The 27897-nt window shown below is 36.4% G+C and overlaps 2 protein-coding genes across 5 annotated transcripts; both read right to left on the bottom strand.

Moving 5' to 3' along the window:
- Positions 1-14557: 14557 nt before the first annotated feature.
- Positions 14558-15571, bottom strand: LOC106073002 (uncharacterized). The gene has a single exon (XM_013233468.2). The coding sequence runs from the start codon at positions 15569-15571 to the stop codon at positions 14558-14560; it is 1014 nt and encodes a 337-aa protein (XP_013088922.2).
- A 1711-nt stretch (positions 15572-17282) lies between these two features.
- LOC106073003 (caspase-7-like) lies at positions 17283-27105 on the bottom strand. Of its 4 annotated transcripts, none has more exons than XM_056013425.1 (6): positions 26721-27105; positions 26385-26451; positions 24391-24643; positions 21824-21999; positions 20098-20233; positions 17283-18978 (listed from the first exon to the last, which is right to left on the bottom strand). In XM_056013425.1, the coding sequence occupies exons 3-6, from the start codon at positions 24617-24619 to the stop codon at positions 18755-18757; spliced, it is 765 nt and encodes a 254-aa protein (XP_055869400.1). In that variant the 5' UTR covers positions 24620-24643; positions 26385-26451; positions 26721-27105; the 3' UTR covers positions 17283-18754. The 4 variants fall into 4 exon arrangements, with proteins under 4 accessions (XP_055869400.1, XP_055869398.1, XP_055869402.1 ...); XM_056013423.1 differs by having other exon boundaries at positions 26872-27105; XM_056013427.1 differs by having other exon boundaries at positions 26385-26422; positions 26872-27105.
- Positions 27106-27897: the final 792 nt, after the last annotated feature.

Here is a 27897-nt window from a genome sequence, read left to right as displayed (position 1 = left end):
CCCAAAGAAGACAAAAAAAAAAAAAAAGAAACACATCTAAAATACTTTTATAAAAAACAAAGCTTATACGAAGTGTAATTCAATTAGTTTGGATCAGTAATATAATTGAATTTGTAATAGATCTAGACTATTCTAGACCAGTGATGCTCAAACTCGGACGGCGGGCCATTTTAATATCCGACACTCGAGCCGCGGGCCACATGAAGTAAAAGGGAAAGGAAATAAAAAGAGAATTATACAATAAACCAATTTTTATTAGAAACCCGTGAATCTAGTATTTACATTAATTCATGAGAAGTTTATCCTAAACTACCTTTGAATATCTGGCTGCATAGTTGAGACGCCAAGTAGAAGAACTGAATCTAGAATTCTAGATGTTCGTCTAAGAGACGATACGATTACGTAGCATTGGTATCGCACGATTTATCACTGAACAAGTGTGTCCCACTAATAAGTCCTAGTAATTATTGGGAGCAGATGAAGAAAACTGTTCAGGACCGAGTTCGGTGGAGAGTTTGCGGCCCTATGCTCCCATGGGAGTGCACAGGATTAAGTCAGTAAGTCAATTATTGTGATCATCCATAACACTTGTTTTCGGAGATTTCGAAAAGTTTATGCAAGAAACACGGAGTAGAAATGAATAGTCTGCATCACTTGAAATTAATCAAGCAAGGATATCTAGTTTGTAAGTCTATCAGTTTCAGTTGTAGTTCAGTCTGTGCAATTGACACACTGGCCGCAGATGGATTTTAGAAACGACGAATAGTGTTCAATCTGAACACGATCATTATCACATGGTCCGTAGATTTTGTTGGTGAATAATTCAGCGAGACCACAGAGACTCGGTTCTATTTGACCTCTAAAAACTATTGCTGTCAACCATAGTTGTGGCACCATCAGTAGTCACTCCCACTAATTTCTCCAAGCAAAAAAGATTCTCTGTGATGGTTGAAACTTTTTTGTCAGTGTTTCGCCACTGGCGATCCCATGCATGCTCCAAATAGCTACTACTTTTCTGATTTCAAACTTGTTTTTATCGCGAATAAATACAAAAATTTTGAGCGGTATCAGATTTGTCGGTAGACTCGTTAGCGCAACAGAAAATAAACATGCAGCCGACTCATTTTCTTCTCATTTTAGGTAAATATTCTCATCCATCCTCCACTCTAGCTGTAATCTAACTATCAATCCAACTATCGCGTCTCAAACCAAGAATGACGCTTTATTTATTTATTTGTTTGATTTCCTAAAGCTGTTTAATGTTATGTTTTTAAAAGGGAGCCAGTCTTTCTTTATAAAACAAATATATGGGCTTACTATCGGTACCAGTCCATTTACTCTAACGAAGGGAAAGATATTTTTTAAACTTTTTTTTGGACAATGGATTTTCTACACTTTGTGCCAACGTTTCGGTGGGCTGGATAAAACTACGTCGCGGATGTGTCGTATTTTGGGCATCACTGTTCTAGACCAACAACAATAAATCTGTGCTATAAACCAATTGTTTTTGTTTAGCGCTATTTTAAGCTTTCAGCTTTCTCAATATGCTATTAGCCTATCATTTAGGGGAACGGGGGAGGGGGAGAGAAAGGAATATCAAGATAGATTTTACCCTAGTTTATTTTTTTAAGCATTTACACCAAAAAAGGGTGGTGGAATGACCGGAATTTCAACTCGCGCTAACCACTCTGCTAGAGAAGTACTTATGATTAGAGAAAATTGTATAGTTATATATTATTTATTTCAATTCGGTGCTGCAAACTGCCTGCCTAATGGTCGCCGGCTCCTGATTTTTCCTCAGATTGAAACTCGATGTCTTTTCCATGTTGAGTATGGCTGAAAGGCAGCAGACGTTAGAATTCAGAATTTTCCTACACCTAGGTTGGTATCCTGCCATGGCTAACGACTCGTAACGAGCCCCTTCTGCCCAAAAGCCAACTGGTTTAGGCGCCAATAACTCGCCTTTGCCCCTTGTCCTGTTATTGAAAACAGTTCCTTTGGACTTAATATCTGATTGACACGTAAGGGGCCAGGAGTTGGACTAGTTGTTAGAGGCTATTTTGGACGCATGCCATTAGGAAGCATTGTGTAGGTAGCGGAGTGCTTATATCGATTACCACTTCCGGCAAAGATAACCTTGCGGAACTGCATCTAAATACAGAAACAGCTCACGGTAATCAAAATAGAAATACGGGCATAAAAAAAAACAAAACTGTTTTTTTTTTCATGTTACTTTAGCGTGAAATGTCTTGTTTATGAGCTAGCAGCTAGCACAATGATCTTCGCAAGAAATTTACATCGGATGTGTGTCTACCATCTTTATGGTTTTTTTTTTAGTCTTTAGTGGTGACCAGTAGGACACAATAGAAACTTGTTTACCTCACGGAAAAAAAATCTAATATCTTCCTTCTAAGAAAAGGACACACACCTTTAAATGATCACTTAAACAGAATAAATCCCACTCACCCCCCCCCCTTCTGTAGACACTGCGCCCACAGCTTACGAAACATGTAATCATATTCTCTTTGAATGTCCCATTTTAATCCACCTTAGGCAGACCCTACTTCCACTACAGCCCAACATAACCAACATTCTGAATGGCAGTGTTAAACAACTGAAAAAAAAAACACTGCACATTTTTTTCCTAGGCATAGACTACAAAAGAGCCTACAGCTCAGCGCAAAAAGCTGGCTAGGAGAAGACGAAACTATCAGAATCGAATAAAACATTAATTTATATGTTACTTGTAACAAAATGAAGCATAACTAATGCGAAGTACATGATAAAATGTATCAATATGATTTCTTTAATTAACGACCAATGGCGTAGTAAATTAGGCTGAAAGGGGGCTCACAAGTGCTATTTAAGGACAGTTTGTTTTTTTTTTACTTTTCAGAAGACGAACACTTATTGAGTGTCATGACACAACTACTTGCTAGAAGCCGTAATGGAATGTCTGAATGTCATACAGAAGCACTTCTAAAAAGTGGAACATAATTGGAATGTCTTTTGTAAATACGCTCGTGCATATAAGATGACTCGATCATTTCGTCCCACAAGGCCTTCTTGTTTATAAAGAGACCCATTAGATTTGTTTACATTGTGGCATGTTTATGATTTCTAGCACTGATTGAAAACCATGTCGAGAGCACGAGAACAACTTCTGAACTCTAAAGAGGAAGTAAAAGTTTTGGGCCAGTCTTTTCTGAAGCTCAGTAGAGAGCGGACGTGTCTTAGGGTTCATAGTTTTTACTATACCGTGTGTAACTACAGGAAATTATTCACGTTTATGCATGTTGTAATTATGTGCAACTTTGTTACTGGCAACTTTTGGCTGGAATGATCTATAATAAGTTATCTTTTTATGTAATAAATAAATATCGTCTGCTGCCCAGTGTATTTTAGTCTTCGTTGCGGTCTTAAGTAAGACATTCGCGTTATCACATGGTTATAAGCACAAAACACTGCGCACGTCAAAAATCCAAGATAACATCGAGAAATACATGATGTCATAATGATGTTACAGGCTCAAAAGTAACTTGCTACGTTACTCGTTAGTGGGGAGGGGGGGGGAGAGACGACGTTACAATTTATTATTAAAAATTCATAGATTCCTATACTTTCCTGATGTTTATAACATATAAGTACTAAAGATATTTATATTTAAATTTCGTAATACAAAGTAGCTTGAAATATATATGAATATCTTGAAATGTATTTATGTACACTATGTCCCCTTATAACTATGCCAATAGTCTTTACTTGTCCAATCGTATGATCTGTCTAAATATGGTCAACAACTTTTTGTTTGAGAAAACGTACACAAAGAAATTGCTGGATGAATTCATTAGAAAAACAAAATTAATGAATTCGACCTTGATGTATGTAATCAGAACTCCACCCTCTCGGATTAAATAGTTCATTAAAGAGGAGATAATCCTTGTTGCTGTAAAAATGGCGCATGTGGTCAACAGGGTTCTGGTCGTCTTGTTCGACCACTGCACTCGTTGATTAGCAGACGTCAACTTCTTACGTTGGCTAAAGGTCATCTTGACTTTGATCCAGGTCAGAATGCAGCCTATCAAAACAAATGTCATGGGGAACCAGGAGGACAAGATGTCACTGATGTAAAAGTAAAACAGGTTTAACAAAGTGGCGTGATTAATGTCCATAGAATCAACGCTTAAGACCATGACCTTGGACAGGAATATGTGCATGCGATAGCTGGAAATATAAAACAGGGCCCATGGCAACCAAAACAGAAAAGCGCACACGACGCAAGTAGTCATGGTTTTCTTGGTAACAATAGCTTTAAATGTCAAGGGTTTGAAAACAGCAAAAAATCTCTCTACGACAATTATAACTGGCACTGCAGTGTTGACGTATTGACCCCAGAACCCGAGAAATTTAAATATTATGTTGCACACAAGAAGAAAGTAATTTAAACCTTCCTCGTACTGCCATCCACACAGCTCCGGGTACTCCATGTCCGGACCAAACGCTTCCAAGATGATGGCGAAGTTCAAGGTTGTCATCTGGGACATGCTGTCTGAGACGACGAGGCCCAGGAGAAGAATGTTGGAAGGTTTGCTGAGTCCACTACGTCTCAGGATCTCAATGCTCATCATGTTGGCGATGAAACCAATGATAGACACTACGGGATTGACGTAACAGTTCATGGTTTGTAAGGTAAGCAGTTTTATCGGCGTTGCGTCCTCGTACTCACAAACTGACCAATCAGATTTGTTTAGAGGTAACATTTCTATGTCTTGAACGGTTAGATCCAATTGTTATAGGATTCTAAATCAAAAGACTATAAAATTTATATTCTAATTCTATTAGAAAGAAATATAATTATATAAAACAATATATCTTATAAAGTATCTTATAATTATCCTTTATATTAGAAACGTTCCTTCGAAAGAAACAATAATTACGTCCTACACGTATCCATGCATTAATCTAGTGTATTGTAATTAGAGACTTAAACACGCCTAAGTCATTTCACAAGCAACACATTCCATGTCCCAGAAGATCAAGGGATAGGTGAAAGTGAATGTGAAGGTAGATGTGAACCTGGCCTAACTGATGTCTTATAATAAATTACTGTTGTGCGATTTGAGATTGTCTGGGTGTACCATTTGGTTACGCCCATGTTTATATCTACTCAGAGTATAGAAAATGAATGATTCTAATTTGGTGATAATGATCCAGACTTACATACTCATTTAGCGGATTTATTTATTTATTTAGAGCTATAGTATTATTATTGTATAAGTATTATATACATTTGCATATTGTGAGAAATTAATTCTAGTTGTCCAGCGAGTGTTCAAAATAGACGAAATGTAATAATAAGATGATTATATTTTTTAAAATTGTAACGGTCATACTAGAGTTTTCCCTGTATGGGCAATTAGCTAGTAACTTCTTTCTCAAAGATATGATAAACTGTAAGATAAAACTTGAAAAATCGTGTTTGAAATCCATGTCCGACAACTCAGTGTCCACCCAACCACGCAATGTTGTAAACTGATAAAGAGAAAAGTAAATAGAAAGATTACAATATAAAGATGACTCACAAAGCTGGAGAAAAAATTTCGGGTGTCGATCCTTTCTAGATACGGGGTCATAATGAAATGCTTCGTAAAACGTTTGCTGACCAAAACGACATACCCTATGTCACAGGCTAACCAACAAAATGCAATGGATTTGGGTAAACGGCCTGTGTCATTCCTATGTAAGAAGACGTTTATGAAAGTTGCCCCAACTGAGACGACCTAAGGTATAAATAAAATAGAACGGGGACGACAACTAATCATCTTACAAGTTAACTCCTTCTCTCCTAACTGACGGTACCAGCGTTGATTCCACCAGAATGTGGTAAATAATTACGGAGAGAAAGAGTTAAATAGCGTGAAATAGTTTGCGATTGGTGGCTGTGGACTGGAGACGATGCTGAGAGAATTTAGATTTACAAATTATTAAATTTTATTTTTTTCGTTGAGGTAGGGGCGAGTGCTGGTTGAAAGTTACTTGCATAATCTATACACTTTTTTGTTGACATAGATGTGCTTTCGTAATTGTGCATAGATCAATGCTATTAACGCTGTTTGAGTACAACTAAGGCAGAGAAATGTAATCACTTCTGAGTCACATAGTGTCTCGCTTGATTTTTACAATTTCAAAATTCCTTTAGAATGAAATTCACTTTTCTAACGTTTAAAACATTGAAAGAAAAAAATCTAACTCCACCATTTAAACCATTTCGTATTGATACAAAATATTATGCAGTCTAAGCAGCGAAGAAAATAATTTGTTTATAGATTGTGTAATAAGTTTATAAAAGCTGATAACGTTGTACCGGATACACGTGATGCAATTGAGTCAGGAGGACAATAAATTATCTCACATTATGCTTTACCGTAACAGGACAAACTTTCTATAAATCGATCGAAAATTAATCACTACGTTTTAACTTAAAGGGAAACTCCGATGGTTTTTCAAATTTGAGTTATTGACATATTTAAATTCTGTTTGTAACAGTAAACATTTTAATTTTTTCTTTTTTTAAATTTAAAAGCATAGAAACATTTCTATTTAATAAATTAGACAATGAATTTTTGACATCCGAAAAAACACTGAATTTTGAAATTTGATTTTTAGGTTAGGCATACGTCACTTCCCCTCAACAATACTGAAAGCTAATCTTGATCTAACCAATCGTATCGCTTCATTCTACATTGGCTCTTAGGCTTATTGAAGGCCTAGTCCATAGCTATGGTACAGTTTTATATATATATATATAGTTCGTCCATCGTGGTTCGATGATGACCACTTTTCAAATCCAGAGATGAGGGCTTTGCTCTGGAGTTTTGTGTCTCCTCATATGGCTGGTGAGACCTATGTGAGCCCGGATTATTTGGTTGCACATTGGGCAGGTTATTCCAGCTGGAGCTAGTGTCATTGGCCTTGCTTTTCTTCTCTGGCGCTTTTCTTCTGCCAGCACTCTTTTCTTGTCCTCAGCAATTTGTGCGCCAGTTTTCACAGCGCGACGCCATGATGCTCTGTTATGTGCCTCTGTCTCCCAGGTGCCTGGGTCTATGCTGAACGCTTCAGAGAAGCTTTGAGAGTGTCCCTTAAGCGTTTTCTTTGTCCACCTTGTGATCGCTTTCCTTTCCTTAATTGGCCATACAGGAGTCGTGTAGGGATGCGGCAGTCTTACATTCTGCAGACATGTCCTGCCCATCGCAGCTAGAACTGCATCAGGATTATGTGGAAGCTTTGCAGACCCTCTCTTCGAAGGACTTCAGTATCTGGTATTTTTCTTGCCATTTGACATAATAATAATAATAACCAGTGGCGTAGCTAGAGATTTGGGGGCCCGGGGGGCTTGACCTCTTTGGGAGCCCCTGAATTTTGAAATTCGACATCATGATGTGAGATAAAGGCGTAATAATTAATGTAAAAACTAATTTCGGACACTCATTTGTGAGCCCCCCTCAAGTGGGGGCCAAGGGGAATTTTCAAATTTGGATTCCCCCAACCCTAGCTACGCCACTGATAATAACTTCAAGTTAAGGATGTGAAGTGGTTTAAAACTTACCATTTTCAAGTATTTCAAACGAGAATTTAACAGTATATTGTTCTCTTATTTAAAAAAAAATAATTGCTACATAGTTTATGATTTATAAAGAAAAGCCCGAGATTTATAAAAAAAATATTCAAAACACAAAGTATTATTTTTTAATTTAAACAATCTTTTTTTTTCACATTTGTTGAGAAGATATATCCACTATAGACAAGATTTAGATCCACTAAAGATATTGTTACGAATCTCACTATCCAGGCTCTCTGCAAACTGCACCATACACCACCAACTTAAAGAACTTGACAACTCAGGGCTCCAAAGTAACTTAACACTTTAATAGTTGAATAAATAACAGCCAATACTGTACAATTGGCAAGACGTACACTGTACAAATATCTCTCCGATAACACCGTTCCGCCGTATTAACTCTTGCACTGGCCTCTCCGTCTCGTTCTGGGCTTGCACTGGGTTCAACAGTTCAGGACTGACTTCACACACTAGGCTCGTTGTGTCGGACTCGATCGCAGACCAAGATCAAGACGCCGTTCGTCTCAACTGTACTTGATAGTACTCCGCACTGAACCGTCGTAATGCTCCGTACAGAACCACACCGCTGAACTGTGCTGTAGTCGACCGGACTGTAGTGAACCGGGCTCTGAACCCCTGCCGTGAACCTTGCTGTAATGAGCCTCTTTTCTCGACCGTCTTGACTGCGACACCTCCGCTCTTATATAGGGTCCCTACTGGCCTTCTCGAACCGGACAGAACGCCCCTCAACGTTTCCAGGTGGTCAGATGACTACAACTCTCGTGACGCTCCTGAGCTCTGTTCACGACGTCGATCCTTCCCGAACCGCCGTCGATCCTTCCCGAACCGCCGTGTTGACACTCGTCTCGGCTGACATATATTGCAATATATATATATATATATATATATATATATATATATATATATATATATCTTATCTTATCTTATCTTATATAATACAGACGTTACTTCAAAAAAGAAGATGATTACGTCCTACGCGTCATGCATTTAGTCATGCATATTAACCAATGACTTAAATTCTGCCAAGTCACTGGTTTTCCTGGCTAGCTCAGGCAACCCATTCCATGCTCTAATAGCACTAGGGAAGAAGGAGTATTTGTACAAATTTGTCCTAGCATATGGGACGAGGAATGTGCCTTTATCTTTGTGTCTTTCAGAGTATTTTATTAAATTTTGTTTTTGTATTTGAAGATTATGGTTCAGTGTTTTATGTATGATTGCTACTTTACTTTTGAGCCTTCTGTCCTGAAGGCTTTCTAAATTTAGTGATTTTACTAAAGGTGTTACTCTAGTCAAATGTGAATATTCGTTTGTTATGAATCTCACTGCTCTATTTTGTGTCTGTTCCAGTTTCTTAATGTTTTCTTGAGTTGAGGGGTCCCAAACGGAGGATGCATATTCTATTATTGGCCTAACCAAGGTTAAGTAACATTTTAGTTTTATGTTCTTATTTGATTTATAGAAATTTCTTTTAATAAATCCTAATGCTTTGTTTGATTTTTTTGTAGTTTCATCAATATGTGGATTCCATGATAGTTTTTCATTTATTATAACACCTAGGTATTTTGCGTTTTTAGTCTGTGATACTGGTTTGCCATGAATAAGATAAGTGGAATTAATTTGTTTTAGTTTTTTTGTTACTCTTAACAACTGACATTTTTCTGGGTGGAAAGACATGCTCCAATTTGATTCCCATTTCTGTAATTCATCTAATTCTCTTTGTAAAATATCTGTGTCTTGTGTTGTTTTTATTGTTCTATATATTATGCAATCGTCTGCAAATAATCTGACTTTTGTTCCTGAACTAATGCAATTTGGTAAATCATTTATGTAAATTAAAAATAGTAGTGGACCCAAGACTGTACCTTGAGGTACACCTGAGTTTACTGTTATCGGTGTTGATTTAGAGCCATTTATTATTACAGTTTGTTCTCTCCCTATCAGAAAGTCTTTAATCCACTGATGCAGTGGACCATTAATGCCGAAATATTTTAATTTTTTAAGCAAACTATGGTGGTGAACTTTGTCAAAAGCCTTAGAAAAATCTAGTAAGATAGCATCTATTTGTTCACTATTATCTAAACCTTTTGAAAAATCATCAATTAGTCCTATTAGTTGTGTTTCACATGATCTATATTTCCTAAAGCCATGTTGGTATGGTGTGAGGACATTATGTTTGTCTAAGTGGTTTATGATGTTGCTACATATTATGTGTTCTAGGATTTTACATGTGATGCTGGTAAGTGATACTGGTCTGTAGTTCCCTGGGTCAGATTTTTCTCCTTTTTTAAATAGGGGGGTGACATTAGCTTCTTTCCAGTCCTTTGGTACTCTGCCCTGGTTAAGTGAAGCCTGAAAGAGTATTTTGAACACTGGGGCTAGCTCATTACTTAGTTCTTTGAGTAATCTAGCTGGAATACCATCAGGTCCAGAAGCTTTATTTGGTTTGGTGTTGGCTAATAGTTTCTGAATTCCATTTTCTTGTACTACTATATCTTCTATGTTGTCTACTTGGTTCAAATTCAGTAATATGTCTTTGTCTCCTGGGGCTGAGAATGCTGATGCAAAGTATTTGTTTAGAATGTTTGCTTTAGTTTCATTATCATTATGTATTATGTTATGTTCATCTTTTAATGGCGCTACGCCTGTTGTTTCCATTTTCTTAGACTTAATGTATGACCATAGGTTTTTGTTGTTATCTTTAGATATTACATTGTTTATGTATTCACTCTGCAGCTGTCTGCTTACTTTTTGGGTTAAGTGTTTAATTTTTATATACTTTTTGTAAACTCTTTCTGCATTAGTTTCTTTAAATTTTCTATAGAGGTTTTCCTTCTGTTTACAAAGCTTCTTTAGTCTATTATTAAACCAGCATTTATTTATTTTGTTTGATATGTATTTAGTTGGTATATGATTTTCTATTATGCTTTTAAGATGGTTTTTAATGAAATTCCAGAGGTCATCGACTGGTTGGTTAATGTCTTTTTCTAATAAGAATGTTTGTTGAAAGTTTAGTGCAGCTTGGTGTAGTTGTGTTAGGTTACATTTATTCCAGAGTAAGATTTTTCTTTTGAGTTTTGTATTGGCTACTGCTTTTATCTGACTGTGTATTTTTATGATCTCATGGTCTGATAGACCAGGGATAATTTCATAATCAACTACTAATCCAGGTCTGTTGGTTAAGAAGAGATCTAATGTGTTGTTTAATCTAGTTGGCTTTTTAATGATTTGATCTAAACTTAGGTTGTGTAAAGTTTCTATGAAAAGCTCATTTATGTCCTTAAGGTTTTGGTGTTTATCTATGGTTAGTGTTTTCCAATTTATATCAGGTAGGTTGAAATCACCCATAATCCAAAAAACTGCATTTTTATTTGTCTCTTTAAGTGTAGTAATCTGATTACATAGTTCCTGCATGTATTCTAAACTAGAATTTGGTGGTCTGTAAATGCTGCCTATTATTAGGGATGTTGAGGTGGTATTAATTTTACAAAATGTTGATTCTACATTTTTTGAGTTAGGTAAGGTAATTTCTTCTGCTATAAGAGTGTTTTTTATTGCTAAAAGAACTCCTCCATGATTATCAGCCCTATCTTTTCTAAAAATTTCATAATTACTATTGAAAATTTCTGCATTATAAATTTCAGGATGCAGCCAAGTTTCTGTTCCTGCAATTATGTCTGGTTTCTCACATTCTAATAAAATTTCTAAATCTGCTGTTTTGTTCCTAATGCTTTGAAAATTTATAACTAAGGTTTTAAGGTATTTTGGTATTACTTCTTTAGTAGGTTTGTTTAGTGAGGCTGTTGTATTAATTTTAGTAGATTTAGGTTTAACAGGAGTGGATCTGGCTAGTGGTTGGTGAGTTTGGTTCGGGATGGTGTTTAGGATGTTGTATGGGTTAGAAGTGTCCGCATCAAAGGAATCAAACAGTCCTGATGTAAACTGAGGTAACCCACACGGTACACAGTGCCATGATGCGTCTTTGTTGCCTAAGGCATAATACACAGGTGTATTCATATGGAGACATGATGCATGGTACCATTCATCGCAGGTGTCACATTGAATGGCTTTCTGTTTCAGGGTGCATATTTTTTTGCAGATGTTGCATCTATCTTTAGATCTAGACCCTGGATTTGACTCTACATCTCCTGCCATTAATATTAACAGTGATAGGTATTTATTTCTGCTGTGTCTGATTGAGAACTTCCATTTGTGATGGGTAATCTTCTTTAATGTTATAGATGTGTATGTTAGGTTATTTTTGAAGTTGCATTGTTCTAAAGTGTGATGATTGATTATGACTGTTGTTTCCTTTTTAAGTTTAGTGTTATATGCAATATATATATATATATATATATATATATATATATATATATATATATATATGCATGTATTACAAGAGTTATGATGCTCTTTACATACAGTAAATACCCCTTAGCTTAATTAATTGTTTGTTACCCAAGATGGCTTCATATTAAAAATAATAGTCCTAAAGTATTGTTTGTTTTTTCTTTCTTTTTATTAAAAATTTTATTATATTTTTTCAAGCAAAGAAAATCCTTATCATGATGAGGTTTATATTTTTATTGTTACTTACACATTTGTTGAGAATAACAGTTAAACTTTACTTTGAGTTTTAAAACATGAACAAATAAATAGTTTTAAAAAAACACAATGCATAATTATACCAAACCGAGCCAAGAAAAAGTCATATTTCAGTGAGCTGGTAAAGACAACAACACTGAAAAAGGAACAATACAAACATAAAATATACAATTTTAAAATGACACTACCTTCCTTACACAACATACGGTGTGATTCTGTGTCCTCTTTCAACTAATGAATGTTATATTGAAAAACAAAGGAAAAGTATGTGAAATTTGACAGGTCAGGGCAATAGCAATAAAAATACAATTCCTATCAGAGACTATAGTGAGTGCTCAGCATAAAAAACAAACAAAAATGTATTTTAGTAAATAAGTTAGTCGTTTGTGACTTTAGATGCTTTTGTTTGTACCAATGTGCGTATCCATCGATGAAGAGGCTGTAGATGTATTAAAAATACTTAACTCCCTTAAAGTATTTTTTAAAAATGAGTTGTAATTTCATAAAAAATAACGTTTTGCATATTTTATTTTAAAAAGTAAACTATTCGATATCAGAATAGATAAAAAAAAAAGTAGCCTTTGCATCAGAACATTTAAAGATCTAAAATAAAGATTTTGTATTTTCAAGATCTTTTCTAGTTTTTGTTTTAAACGGGACGGAATGACAGATGGACTGACAGACAGACCACACAAAACGAATAGCGACTTTTCCCCCTTTCAGGGAGCCGCTTTAAAAAAAAGGCAAAATATTGACCACATGCATGGACAATGTCAGAGTAATTTTGTGGCACTATGAAATTTTCTATTTGAAGTATCTTGAAGCACTTTTTTTTTCCAAATCCATATGCAATAAGTTTTCCTCTAGGTCAGTGTTTCTCAACGTGCGATTCGCGTACCCCCAGGGGTACGGTAAGAGTAAACTAGCAAACTTTGCGCATCTGTTTTAAATTAGGCCAAGAAGGCGAAGACATTTCATTGCTCCACGATCAAGATAAAATAAAAGTTTCCGCCGCTGAACTAAATTTATGGCCACAGAAGCAGATTTAGTCACGGAGACGTAGATCAAACCCATTTCCCTTTCTTCAAGAGTTTATAACAATTTCAGCTAATAGGTATAGATAGGTGACATATTCAAATGTTCTGAAATGCATTACATAGCGTTTGATGAATTTGCAGATGAACTTAAAAACATGATTGAAACAAAACTATTGAATGTATAAGATATCCGTTGAACATGAACACAACATCCATGCCAGAAGGTTTGTCGCATGTGGAAGAAGAGCGATCTGTTGGGATTGGCTTAAGACGGACTCTTAGAAACAAACATAGGGCCGGATATAGTGGGCGGCGGGTGGCGCCACTGCCCTGTGATATCTACAAGGGAGGGGCCACACAAGAAAGATTTTTAAAATATCCAAATTTTGATTTACTTTTTTAAAAATTATTTTCTTCACATTTGTACAGGAAATACTTACATTTTACCGTTTGCAACACTGTCGTTATTAAGAAGCGACCGCTTATAGATGCTCGTAATGGTCGTATAGAATAAATACTGCTTCGGATCAAGGGCAGTGCGTCAACCAAGGGTCTTACCATCCACAAACTCAAAAATATACATTTTTAGGACTTAAATAATTTTTTTTAAAGAAAGCAAATGATATTAAATGTACAAGTACTGTAGTTCTTTCTTTTAAAATAACATAGACCTGTGGCTGGAGTGAATGTCCTTACACTACTTTGAGGCGTTTACGGAATAGGAGTATAAAGAGATTACCCGTGGTTAGCACTGCCTTCGGCCACTTGTAAGACGCGGGCCCAGTATCCGAGTCTGCGCGCAGAATATGTGGCACGACCCTATTGTAATAATGATCGCTGCCGTTGTTGAACTTTCAGAAAGGACTTGGGGTGGTGACTTTTTGCTTTTGCAAGTGTACAAATGTCTATCCGGTTTTAACAGAAAAAGTTCTGAAATACATCTTGCCTATTCCAACTTCATATTTAATTGAAGTTGCTTTTTCAGCAAGTGTAGACATCAAGTCAGAAACAAATGGGAATAAGCTATTGGACGTGGAACCACCTCTCAGCTTAAATGGACAACCAAGGAACCAAATTAGGATGATAACAATGTTATCCTTCTATTCGATCCAAATAAATTTCATTTATAATTTAACTTTTATGTTTTATTTTTCGTTAATTATCTTTTTATTTTGATTGGGTTGGGGGGGGAGGGGCAAGGGGTACAACAATTATATAGCTCACGGGGCTGGAAACACTCCTGTTGGTTTTTCAATAACTTTCTCTCATTTATTGACTAAACTTGGTGACGATCAAAATGCATAATTTGTCTAAATACGTTCATCAACTTTCTGTTGGCCAGGACATACACAAAAAAGTTGCTGGATGTGTTGATTAGATAGACAAGGCTCATGAAATCCAGTTTTATATAATGAATTAAAAGGTCATCGTCTGGGATCAAATAGTTCATGACAGAGTAGACCACATGTGTTATTGAAAAAATACTGCACGTGGTCAAGAGGGTTCGGGTGGTCTTCTTTGACCACTGAACACGTTGACCGGCAGCGGTCAGCTTTTTACGTTGATTTAAGGTCCTCTTCACTTTGACCCAAGTCAGGATACATCCCATTATGACAAATGACATGGGGAACCAAGAGGACAGTATATCACAAACATAGAAATAGAATACTGTGAATACTGTCATTTCCTTAATAAGAAATGTATCTCTACTCAAGAACATGACCTTTGACATCAAAATGCTGACATTGTAAATAGTCATCCAGAAAACTGACCAAGGTAACCAGAATATATACGTAGACACCACGCCAACTACCACTGCCCGTCGGGTCACAATGTTTCGAAACGCCAGTGGTTTGAAAACAGCCAAGACTCTCTCTACAACAATCAGGACAGGCACTGCAGTGTTCACGTACTGACCCCAAAACCCCAAAAATTTGAATACTATGTTACACACTAGTAGAAAGTAGTTTAACTCGTCTCCATACTGCCAACCACACAGCTCCGGGTATTCCCAGTTAGGACCAAACGTTTCCAAGATGATGGCGAAGTTCATGGTGGTCATCTGGGACATGCTGTCTGAGACGACGAGGCCCAGGAGAAGAATGTTGGAAGATTTGTTGAGTCCACTGCGTCGAAGGATCTCAATGCTCATCATGTTGGCGATGAAACCAAGGATGGACACTATCGGGTTAATATAACAATCCATGATTTGTAACGTCAGGACTCTGTACTTGTCCGAGTAGTCAAAATTGCATATAGCAAAAGAAGTGTATGTTTTATTCCTGGCCATTTATGACGTCATGAACGGGGTTAAAACTAAAAGACTAAATGCTCATTAGATGTAAGTCAATTTAAAATGTAATCTTTCTACAGGCAAAACAAAGCCAAGTTATGATGCATAATATATAAGACCAAGTTTAAAACAGTCAAATACTACTTTTAACTAAATTAAGCCTGCTGAAGTAGATCACTCGTAGCAGTAGACCATATACAGTACATAATATTGTGCAATAGGAAAACTTGCAAATTGATATACTTAAGATAAGTAACACTATTCACTTCTTCATACATTAAATCTTTTTTTTTTTGTTATTTGTTTTTTGTTATCAAATTCATAGTGAATCTATACGAAGAAAGTGATTTTTTTTTTTTAAATTTGTATTTTCAGTTTTGTATTTTTCTTAATGTGAAATAATATAAATTTTTAACAGCTTATCGAAAGAGTTGTAATGATTTGATGTTGTAAGTTTAGATAAAGTCAAAATAATTACATCCAATTTTACAACAGTTTAAATTATTGAAAATTGAATTGAGAAATACGTATTTAAATTTCCAGGCACGCATGCCATTTACGCTATATGTCTTCATACGATTGACTTAATGCATTATGGTTTGTTACGTTTATTATTTATTTATCTCAACAGTGATTACTTGTTATTGATTTTATAACGGAGATAGATCAGATCGTTTAAAACGAGGAGCCGAAATGTTATGGTTGTTCTTGAATAACTCAACTGTTGTTTTTTTATCTTACTTCTTCTATCTTTTACTATTTACGCATGGGTGGACCCGAGTGATGTAATGACTAAATTGTATCGATATTTTGTGTGGCACAGCATTGATTGCAGTTGCTGGTTTTATAATTGGATTTTGACATAAAAAAAAATGACTGGGTGAATAATTTAGAAAATGTCTCTGAAGCGACAACATCATCAACAACAAAAAATATTTATACATGTAAAAATTACGTATACAAGAAAGCATATGCTGTTTGTAGTTACATCTATGTTGTTATTGTTATAGTCATAAAGCTGAGGTGGACAACTGTAGTCAAACTGACGTTTCTTTGGACCAATACAATTTACTTCCCTTATCTTAACCTCCTTCACGTGAAGGCATGCGTTATATGTACTCATTAGAAGAGGGGGGGCCGAAAACAAAGAGAGAGAGAGAGAGATGAAGAGAGAGAGAGAGAGAGAAAGACAAAGAAAAGGAGAGAGAGAGAAAGATGAAGAAAGAGAGAGAGAGAAAGATGAAGAAAGAGAGAGAGAGAGAGAGAAAGATGAAGAAAGGGAGAGAGAAAGATGAAGAAAAGGGAAAGAGAGAGAGAAAGATGAAGAAAGGGAGAGAGAGAGAAAGATGAAGAAAAGGGAAAGAGAGAGAGAAAGATGAATAAAAGAGAGAGAGAGAGAAAGATGAAGAAAGAGAGAGAGAGAAAGATGAAGAAAGAGAGAGAGAGAAAGATGAATAAAAGAGAGAGAGAGAGAAAGATGAAGAAAGAGAGAGAGAGAAAGATGAAGAAAGAGAGAGAGAGAAAGATGAATAAAAGAGAGAGAGAAAGATGAAGAAAGAGAGAGAGAGAGAAAGATGAAGAAAGAGAGAGAAAGAGAAAGATGAAGAAAGAGAGAGAGAGAAAGATGAAGAAAGAGAGAGAGAGAGAGAGAGAAAAGGAAGTAAGGAGTAGGAGTAGGAAATGTATAACAATAACAAAACATTGAGGATCTTTTTCAATTACCAATTTAATTACACAATTTTGTCAATTATATGTACAATGTGTTTTATAATCATGGCAACATCATCCCGTCCTATAGCTTGTCAAAGCTGTTACAAGCCTAACTATATCTAAGCCATGTCCACGTCTATTTATCCATGTTAATAATAAGTCAAAGAACATTACACACTTTTCTAGACATGATAAAATACGAAAGGTGCATACACTACACTGTTTCAGCACGCGCGTCTAAGTCAGGCCATTTGTAAAAATGATTATGTTTTGAACACAGTAATATATTAGTGGGCGACTAGGACAAAGCCAATGCGGTTCTACGAAACGTAGAAGATTAGCCAGAGCACAATGACTTAGGGACTTCATTTCTCTTAAAGACTTGACTTGAAAGTATCAGACTTGAAGATTATTACGTCAAAACCCAAAGGCAACGGATGACGGCAGTATGAAGGCGATCATCCCAAACGCATAACATTCTAGCCGAGTTAACGTGTCCATAAACTAGCATGTACACAGGTATATTCTTACCACAATATGTACAAAGTAAAAAAAAACAAAACAAGAAAAACATGTTTTTAAAATACTTTTGAAAAAAAAACAAAGCTTATATTAAGTGTAATTGTATCAATTAGTTTAGATCAGTCTTAGAGTCAGACCGGTGACCGACCTAGACATTAATACATCTGTGCGATTAGAAATACTTTTTACCAATTGTTTTTGTTAAGCTTTTAACTTTCTCAATGCGCAATGAGCTGGATCAGTTGTGAAAGGGGGAAGGGAAGAAGGGGAACATAGTGAATGTTTACATGATCGCTTTTTAATTGCATACAAAAAGTGTTCACTCAAGGCTCAAGATTCCTCAAGGGGACTCATTCAACTTATACGACAACATCTCTCAAGTACGATTTCTTTCCCTTGTTCAAGATACCAAACAAAATAATTACCAATAATTAATTAACTGATTGTTTTTTTTTTCATTGGTTCTTTTGTTGTCAGGTAAAAGAAATAATTGTCCCGAATTTCAGCATAATACAAGATTAGGTGTCGGAGATATAACGTTTTCCTTGTGGTCTATAGGGCAGATGATGTAAATTCTGTGGCCTACGGTTAACGAGGGTGTCATGTGGCCAGCACAATGACCAACCTCCTTTACTTTTCCCCGACAAATGTCAGGTACCCATTAGAGCTGGGTGGACTCAATAAGGCGACCAAAGATCCCGAAATTAAAAATCGAATTTAGGTGTCCATTAATTAGCATGGGCACAGATATGTCCATACAACGAAATGTAGGCCCTAATATTTGTGTTCAATCAAAAGCTCTAATAAACACACAGCTACATCACTACAGGCTTGATATTAATTTTTAATTCAGGATAACATTTTATCTTTACCGTATTCAATTCTAAGAAGACTTCTGGTGGTTATTAAAAAAATCGAATCTAAAATTGTACAAGACGAAACGAAATGTCAAAAATATAAATCTTTGGTCAATGTAGATAGAAAACATGGCATCTGTTTTTTGTATCTCATGAAATCGTTAGATGACTTGGACTCGAACCTTGTGGCCATGACCCAGTTGACCCCGGTCATCAGTTTCTGTAGGTTGAACTCACCCCAATTGTTTGAGAACACCTCGTGGATGGCTTGAATGAAGTAAGAACCCTTGGCGTTATTCCTCCAGGAAAAGTAACCTGCGAAGCAGAAAAGAAGCTAATGAGTATTGGCTAGAGAACTAGGTCTAGGTCTAGATCAGCGGTTCTCAACCTTTTAAGTTCGGCGACCCCTTTTTACAACCCCCCACTTTGCCGCGACCCTCGCCCCCCCATCACACACAACAATAGAAGAGTAGACAATAACAATCCATATTATCGATGGTCTTAGGCGACCCCTGGCAAATGGTCAATCGACCCCCAAGGGGGTCGCGACCCACAGGTTGAGAACCCCTGGTCTAGATCCCACATCGTTCTTGAAAGAACTATCGCGTTTTTTAAAGAACTATCGCGTTCTTGGAAGAACTATCGCGTTCTTGAAAGGACTATCGCTTTCTTGAAAAAACTATCGCGTTCTTGGAAGAACTATCGCGTTCTTGGAAGAACTATCGCGTTCTTGGAAGAACTATCGCGTTCTTGGAAGAACTATCGCGTTCTTGAAAGGACTATAGCGTTCGGGAATTTTCGAATTAAAGGCATTATTGATTCAAGAGCTTAAAAAATTAATGCTCAGGAAAATTGTGCGCATCGTCTTCTGAGTCTAGATCTAAAGATCTTAGGAATGTTATAAAATATTGTAAAGTATAGTAGATCTATACATTCGCTTAAACAGGATTCTTTCTCGGGGAGGGACGGGGGGGGGGGGAGGAATGACTCAGTGATAAGAACCTGCACGCTATTTTTTAATATAACATTCATTACTTATTAAGAGAAAAACAATCGCTCTAAAAGTTGTATAAAGAAGGTATTGTTGTTTTTTTTAGAAAAAAAAAAGTATCTTTAATGCTTATCTTGTTTTACTAAGTCTGCAAGTCTGTGTGCCAATGTGTAAGTATAATATTATAGAATTCAACTCTCTTTCAACAATGAAGTCTCCCTGGTATTATTTTTCCCTTGATACCTTGTGTTACCCTTGCCGCCCCTACTCACCCCCCCCCCCATTTAATTCTCTTTCTTTTTTTTTTTTGTGTTCCTGACTTAGACAGTCTACGTATGATAGGCTACATACCCGAATTGACTCAACGAGGTGAATAGTTTAGCCGCGAAAGGGCAGATTAATGTGATTAACTTTATTTCCAAGTAAGACTACGAGTTACCTACCTTGCACCGAAGAATAAGCAATCAAGAAATCGGGTTCATATTGCGGTATGGCGAGACCCAAGTTTTCCTGTACCTGATCTGGGACACAGCTGTCGACGTAGTCCACACCTTCATCGAACTTTGTCCCTCTGCAAGCCTGTGGGTGGAGCGGGGTGGAAGATTAAACATACAAACACACATGTCTAGCATTCTCATACCAACTAGGTACTACAGTAGGTACACTAGAGGGAACTATGCATTTTGGTACGTACACCCGTGACATCGAAACCCACAACCCACACACTAGGAAATACTGTTTACCCATAACTGACAGCGGCGGAGATCAAGGTGGGAGCAGCAGCACTCGAATAGCGCCAGGCAGGCATAGCGTTCCCCCCTAAATATAAGTATCGACGTCATAGGTGTGTATGTGTGTTGAAGACATGACTTTCTTCTTATCAAAAGGATTAGCAATGAAATGTCAGCTCTATACTCAGACTTAATGTAATGTGATATCATAGAATTTCACTCAATAGTAAAAATCCATGTGTTAATTTATCTTCTTATGAAAGCATCTTATACAGAAAATTTGAGCTAAAAATAGACTAGTTGATATCAACAATGCTTCCTGTCATTATGTATAAAGTTCTGCGTAATACAAATGCAAAATAAATAAATGATAACATTCAATTGGTCTGGAATCTATTTAACGTCTCTTAATATTTCTAGTTTCAACTTAGGCGAGGCCAGAGGCTGACACATCTCGGGAGTCCTGAGGAATCACGTCATGCTTTATTATAAAAGGGGAAAGTGAATGCCTGGTCGTGAGGTATCTGCTCTTGACTGTCGTCACGATGGACCCAGGGTTTGTACCTTGCCGAGACAAATCATTAAAGAAGGTCTGTAACGTGAGACATGTGATGTGCCAACGAGCTATTGGTCTAAACTGCCCACTGGTTCTGACATTGCAGGCCAATGTTCAAACCTGTAAAGCAGGGCCGGTCTTGGGGCATCCGATTGGTGAGAGCCTCTCACAGACAAAAACAATTTTTTAGTGAATAGCGAAACTTGTCCCCATTGTCGTTGTATATGTATTAGTGTTGAATTTCACTATGTTTTAAATAATTGGTCTTTTTTTTTTTCGTTTTTTATTTTTCATTTTTCTGTTTCATTTGGGGTCACCAAATGCCGAAGGAACATCCTAAACTTACAAACCATAGATACAAATATCTACATGAAAAAAAAAAGGCTTGATATATTTCACGGGCACTAGAGTTCACTAGTGTTCACTAGACCACATTTTAAACGAACAACGTAGAATCACCAGCAAAATGTTACTATAGATCTTCGAGTTGCACAATCCGTGTATCATTTATTTTCCCAGGAAGTGTAATTGTTGTGATCAGATGGTATGAGTAGAGGCAATAGTCACAGAAATATAAGATGTAGAACTGTGCTGGCAGGACTTAAAGAAGTGCAAAGCCTTCATATTATTAATGTTAGGACTAAGATCTCAAAGGAAACAACAAAAAGGGAGAGTACAAATTAAAAGTTAAAGAAGGACCATGAAAGCGGGATAATTCCTTTGAAAACTAATGCATTTTACTTTTTGATTTCGGACTTTTTGTAGATAAAAATTAAAACTAAGAGTCTATGTAGGTTTAATATTTAAGGTTGTGGGTTCAATACTAGGATAACTCTTGTTAGTCGAGGAGGTCTTAAAAAAGACCTAACAGAGTTCTCTCACCTGAACAAAGAATAACTTAGGCTTGCCGTTCAAAGTTGGACATCTGTTTCCTTGAAAGAAACTCGTAATATCCGTGACAGCCATTATGCCGTCTGTCCCATGGACGTAGCCATCTTCACCGTGTGAGAGAATAAAGCAAACAAGGCAGTTGTAGTCGGTGTGGTCAAGCCTGGACACTAAAAAATAAGTAGGTTATAATTAGAAAATCGTGTGTCATTACTCTATACGAGGTTAGACAAAACAAAAGTACATAAATTTTTAACAAGCAAAATCAAACACACACAGACTTAAACAAGCATTTGATTTAATAGTCTTAATCTTGTTTCGTCAAAATGGCAGTATCACAAATTACTAAAAAGAAATACAGGAACTGTAAAAAGAAAAAACGAAATTAAAAAGAACAGACTTCATTGGGCAGGTGCCACAACCTCGTTTGGACCTCATTGTGGCATGTTATGACTTTTAAGTCACCTACCAAAATCGTGTTTAAAGTACCAGAAAAATCTCTCGGGGAGAGAGTGAAAGCGCGAGATATTTGGCGGAGTTGTAATTTAGTCCTGAGAAGGGAATGACGTATATTTCTAGTGAAATTATTTTGTTATCAGTATTGTTCAGACTATGCAAAAGAAGTACTATTCTAAATGCCAAATTTGATAATGAATAATGTGTTTCTACAAGCCAATGATTGGAATATCCATCAAGTTATGTATTTCAAGTATTAAATTTGTTGTATGCTGACTCAAGTGTTGTCCAATGTGTTTTAGTTTATGTTGTGCTCTTAAGTACGACTCAAGCTTAAATTAGTCATAAGAGCAAAAAACTACACATATCAACAACTCAAGGTACACCAGGAAATACTTACTGTCAAAATAATAATAATATGTTGTTTCAGCAGGTCACCTTGAAAAAAAATGTCAGAAAACAGAGGAGCAAAGATTGTATACCGGCAAAAATCAAGAGGCAGACCACACAAAGGCAGACCACGAATGCGATGGATTCACGATGTACAAAAAGATCAACACGTGTCAGAGGGAGGTATGGCGAGGATGAATGTTACTTTGATAGTTTGGTATGATTTGGTATTTTGTTATGAATGTGAAGTCTTGCACGTGTTATGAACTGAATGATTTAGTCTTATCTTATCTTATATAATACAGACGTTACTTCAAAAAAGAAGATGATTACGTCCTACGCGTCATGCATTTAGTCATGCATGTTTACCAATGACTTAAATTCTGCCAAGTCCCTGGTTTTCCTGGCAAGCTCAGGCAATCCATCCCATGCTCTAATAGCACTAGGGAAGAAGGAGCATTTGTACACATCTGTCCTAGCATATGGGACGAGGAATGTGCCTTTATCTTTGTGTCTTTCTGAGTGTTTTATTAAATTTTGTTTTTGTATTTGAAGATTATGGTTCTTTGTTTTGTGTATAGTTGCTTCTTTACTTTTGAGTCTTCTGTCCTGAAGGCTTTCTAAATTTAGTGATTTTACTAAAGGTGTTACTCTAGTCAAATATGAATATTCGTTTGTTATGAATCTCACTGCTCTATTTTGTGTCTGTTCCAGTTTCTTAATGTTTTCTTGAGTTGAGGGGCCCCAAACGGAGGATGCATATTCTATTATTGGCCTAACCAAGGTTAAATAACATTTTAGTTTTATGTTGTTATTTGATTTATAGAAATTTCTTTTAATAAATCCTAATGCTTTGTTTGATTTTTTTATAGTTTCATCAATATCAATATAGTCTTCGTTGAATGTGCGAGAGAGTGTGTTAAAATAGTGAAGTCTTGTTCCCGGTCCAGGAAGGTTGGATAGTCGCTTCCTGGACTGGTGTTTGGACATGGAGACGAAAAGCTCAAGAGAGATCTGAATGGAATAATGTGTTGACGCAGGCCTGAGCCCTTCTGTAGCGCCACTGAGATGTTAAAAGGAGTATGTATAAACGGCTTTATCTTCATTCTCGCAGTGAACCAAAGTTTGCCCTGAACCTTGCAAAGTAAGAACGAATCAGACAATGGCTCATTATGCACTGTTCTAAAATAGCTTGTTCAGGTTTGGGTAGCCTTCTCCTCGGGAGGCGCGATCATGGCCCCTATGTGTTCCCCATCCACCGATGTCTTTTTATTATGGGGGTCTTGATCCAGCATTTATAGAATTCATACAATTTTTTCCATTTTTATCATAATATAAATAAATGAATACATAGATATAAATAGAATGCAATTTTTAAAAAATCACAATTACGTATTAGATTTCAGCGGTTCTCAACCTTTAAAGCTCGTCGACACCTTTTAACAAACCCCACTCTGCCGCGACCCCCCACCCCGCACACACATACAGCAGTAGAAGAAAAGACACTAACAATCCATAGTTTTGATAATCTTAGGCGACCCCTGGCAAATCGTTAATCGACCCCCAAGGGGGTCGCGATCCACAGATTGAGAACCCCTGTATTAGAATGTGTATGTTTTTTTGTGTGAATGTTTCTCTTATTTGCATCTATATCGTTAACATTGTCTTATCTTAAATTATCTTTAGTATGATGTAGAATTAGCCTTGATAATTACCTTCTGCTAACTCTCTTTTCATTTCATTGACACTGACGTCACGTCTGATACGGATGTCGTCTGCTTCGAAGTTCATGACCCTGAACAGTTTGCGCATGCTCTCCTCGTCAGCATCAGAGCCGTGCCTCGTTGGAAGACTCGAAGAGTGGAAATGTGTGTTATTAAAGATGAGAACGATCCCTTTTTTGGGATTCTTCATGGAGTATCGATGAGCTCTGGCTTCCTCCATCGTCCGAGAAGCATACCTCTCAGTCTGAAGAGTAAAAACATATAAATACTTTAAAAAAAAAAAACAAAGCTTTTAGTAAGCGACAGTAAGCGTACTTGTATCAGTTAGTTTGGATCAGTCACGTAATTAAATTTGTGATAGATCTAGAGTAACAATAAAAAGCATTTTAAAAAATGTGGATTGACCTGAATTTGAATTTGTGGGCTTAAACCTTCTAAGGCTTCTCAAGCCAAAGCGGTAACAACTCTGCTAGCGAATAGTCTATGAACATGGAAGATTGTATAGCTATCAATTGTTTCTATTTCATGTTTGTGTCCACTAAGCCTGAGACGGCAGCCTAATGTGAAGAGGGCTAATTCAGCTTTTGCCAAGTACTATTTCTTTCCCTTTTTTGAGATACCAAACAAAGTAATTTATAACCAATATTTAATTAACTAATTGGTTAATTGTTTTTATTGATTATTGTGTTGTCCGGTAAAAGAAATAATTGTGCAAAATTTCAGCTTGGGTGTCGAGAAATAACGTATACAAACTTTTGACCAGACAGACACATAGACAGACAAAGTTTATATAAGCTTTGTAAAAAGTAAACCTTCTTACAGATTTAAAGTAGATTCAAACAAATTGTAAATCTAACCAATATATCAAAAAGTAAACAATGGCTAACTAAGCAAGTGGGTTGAGTGACTGAGAAGTAAAACTTATTTGGCTACCTATCGAAAAAGCTCGAGCTTGAGTTCCAACAAGAGCTGTGTTGTGTTTACTGACCGCCTGAAGGCAGTAGGGAAATCTTCTCCAAGATAACCCACCCCACTTACATGTCCACAAAAGGCCCTGATACCATAGCGAACTTAGCATGCCAATTGCATTGAAAGATGCGATGTACAAAAGCAGTTCTAAAATAAAATATATGTTTTTCATTGTGAGGCATGATGGACAAACATTTATTCCCCTTAGTTAATATTATATATACAAATATATCGAAAAATTACAACGTGTAGATATACGTTGAGGGCGTGGGGCCGCAGTTGAATTGAAGAGCGATTGCTGGCTATTAGAAAACTTAATCATCGCTTAAGAAATGACAACGTTATGCGTGTTCTGTTGTTTTGGATTTTGGTGTTGTGTTGAATCAAGTCAAGTGTTTACGACACGCAGCAACTCGACTTGGATGCCTCCACTTGACTAGCGTGTTGAACCTTTTTTTTTCATAAGGGATAAAGTCACTTGAATGTTTAAAAGTTTGTGATGACTCTAATTATAATTAAAACAATTTTTTCATTAATTCTTACAATGTTTTCATTCATTCTTACAATTTTCCCTCCAAACCTTACCATCTATAGGGCATATGAAGTTAAGGGCATCTGCTTCTTTGGCTAACGGTTAACGAGCAGGGTGTCACGTGGCCAGCACAACGACCAACCGCCTCTACTTTCCCAAACGAATAAGTCAGGTATCCATAAGAGTTGGGTGGACTCAGGGGCGCCCTAAAAATCCCGAAATTCAAAATCCGAGTCTTCACCAATATTCAAACCCAGGACACCAGGTTCGGAAGCCTAACGCTTAACCACTCAGCCAACATATAGCATGTAAATTGTCTTTAGTTGTAGACTCTATATTTTCGTTAGTGGAGGTATTTTCTTTCACGGATGAGTGCCTGTGTGGCATAAGCGTCTGCGTCGCCATAAATCCAGCCCTGCTTTGTATGATCAGTCTAAACTTAACTTTTTAGGAATTAAAGAAAATGTTTTAGTTGTAGGCCTACCTTTTGCTTTTTGGAAACCCACGAGTTTTCTGTATTAACTGTATATACAAGAAGACACTTTATATTCCTTGCAAAATGAACAATAGATAATTAGATACGAAAAATGTGTTCTCATTTAAAGCACTTTCGACAGTAGAAATATTGACTTTGTATATTTAACCATAGATCTAGGTATTTATCCTCATCGTACTGAAACAAACAGTTGAAATACACTTTTTCTATATTGCACTATGAATTAATTTTAGACACACTTTGACACAGAATAAAGACACCTGTCAATAAAATTCACTCAGACTTCTACAGTCTTCCCTTTAAAAAAAAAAAAATAAAACCCACCACTGTTTTCAAAGAAATTCACATTATATTATTGCTAGGTCGTCTAGTCCGCCACAAGTTCAGAGCTGCTAGTGATTAAGTCAGTCCTAGAGCCTATCCCAGTAAAAAAAATCCAAGTATAACTTCCTTTCAATTGCACGGAGTTACGAACCTGATGAAATGACTTTTCCAGTATGTGACTTCTACTTTATCTGTTGTCCTACTATTGAACAAAGCAAGGATTATGTACTTAACATACAACTATTGCGTTCAAGTAGACATACAAATAGAGTACACCCTCACACTCACGCAGAACACATACAAGCATTTGTACACACACATACACCCACACACACACATGTACACTAAATGAAACAGTGAGTCACATACAAACAGATGTACATTGACACTGAATATGCACTGCGCTCATTATCGACCATTTTCTTTCTCTTATCGTTACCGACCTAGTTTAAGGACCAGAAATAGAACATTTTTGATTACCTCCCCAACCTCCCCAAGTTTACATTTGTCATGGTGTCTGTCCCTCCTTATCAGATTCCCCCATTTTTTTCTCACTTGTAAAAAAAAAAAAAAAAAAAAAAAAATTAAAGTATGTTCAATATAGTGTCTGACGTTCTCAGTAAAAGCACTGATAAACTGAGTCTAGGGGTAAACAGCAACTAAAACAAGCCAAATATTTTTTTTTTAAAGTTTACCCAATGAAGGAAGAACTTTATATTTATAGCCAAATATATCAACACTGTTACATTTATTTCCCTTAATCAATATCAAACAAAAAGTTAATTAATTATCACAAGTTATTTAAATAATTGTTTATTATTTTGATTGGATTCATATTTTGTTAGGAACAATGAATAATTGTTGAAAGGTTCAACTTGATCCGAAATCGGGTATGGGAGAAATAACGTGTACAAAATTTTTACCAGACAGACAGACAGACAGAGTTGATATAAGCTTTGTGAAAGGGTCATAAACAGGCCTGGCTTCCAGAGAGAAAATGAAGTAATATTGAGTTACAATGTGTCGTAGCTTAGCGTAACATTTGCATTCAATATTTTTGAACAATTGATAACCGAAGTCAATTCCTGAATCAAAAGATATGTGCTACGCAATAGTGTGTGTTTCATTCTGCTCTTTATATATTAACCAGCGCTTGTATACATTAATTTTTCGTTGT

Source organism: Biomphalaria glabrata, chromosome 16, assembly GCF_947242115.1.
Source record: "Biomphalaria glabrata chromosome 16, xgBioGlab47.1, whole genome shotgun sequence".
NCBI lineage: Eukaryota > Metazoa > Mollusca > Gastropoda > Planorbidae > Biomphalaria > Biomphalaria glabrata.
The sequence above is the reverse complement of the archived record's forward strand: the minus strand, read 5'-3'. Positions and strand labels throughout refer to the sequence as shown.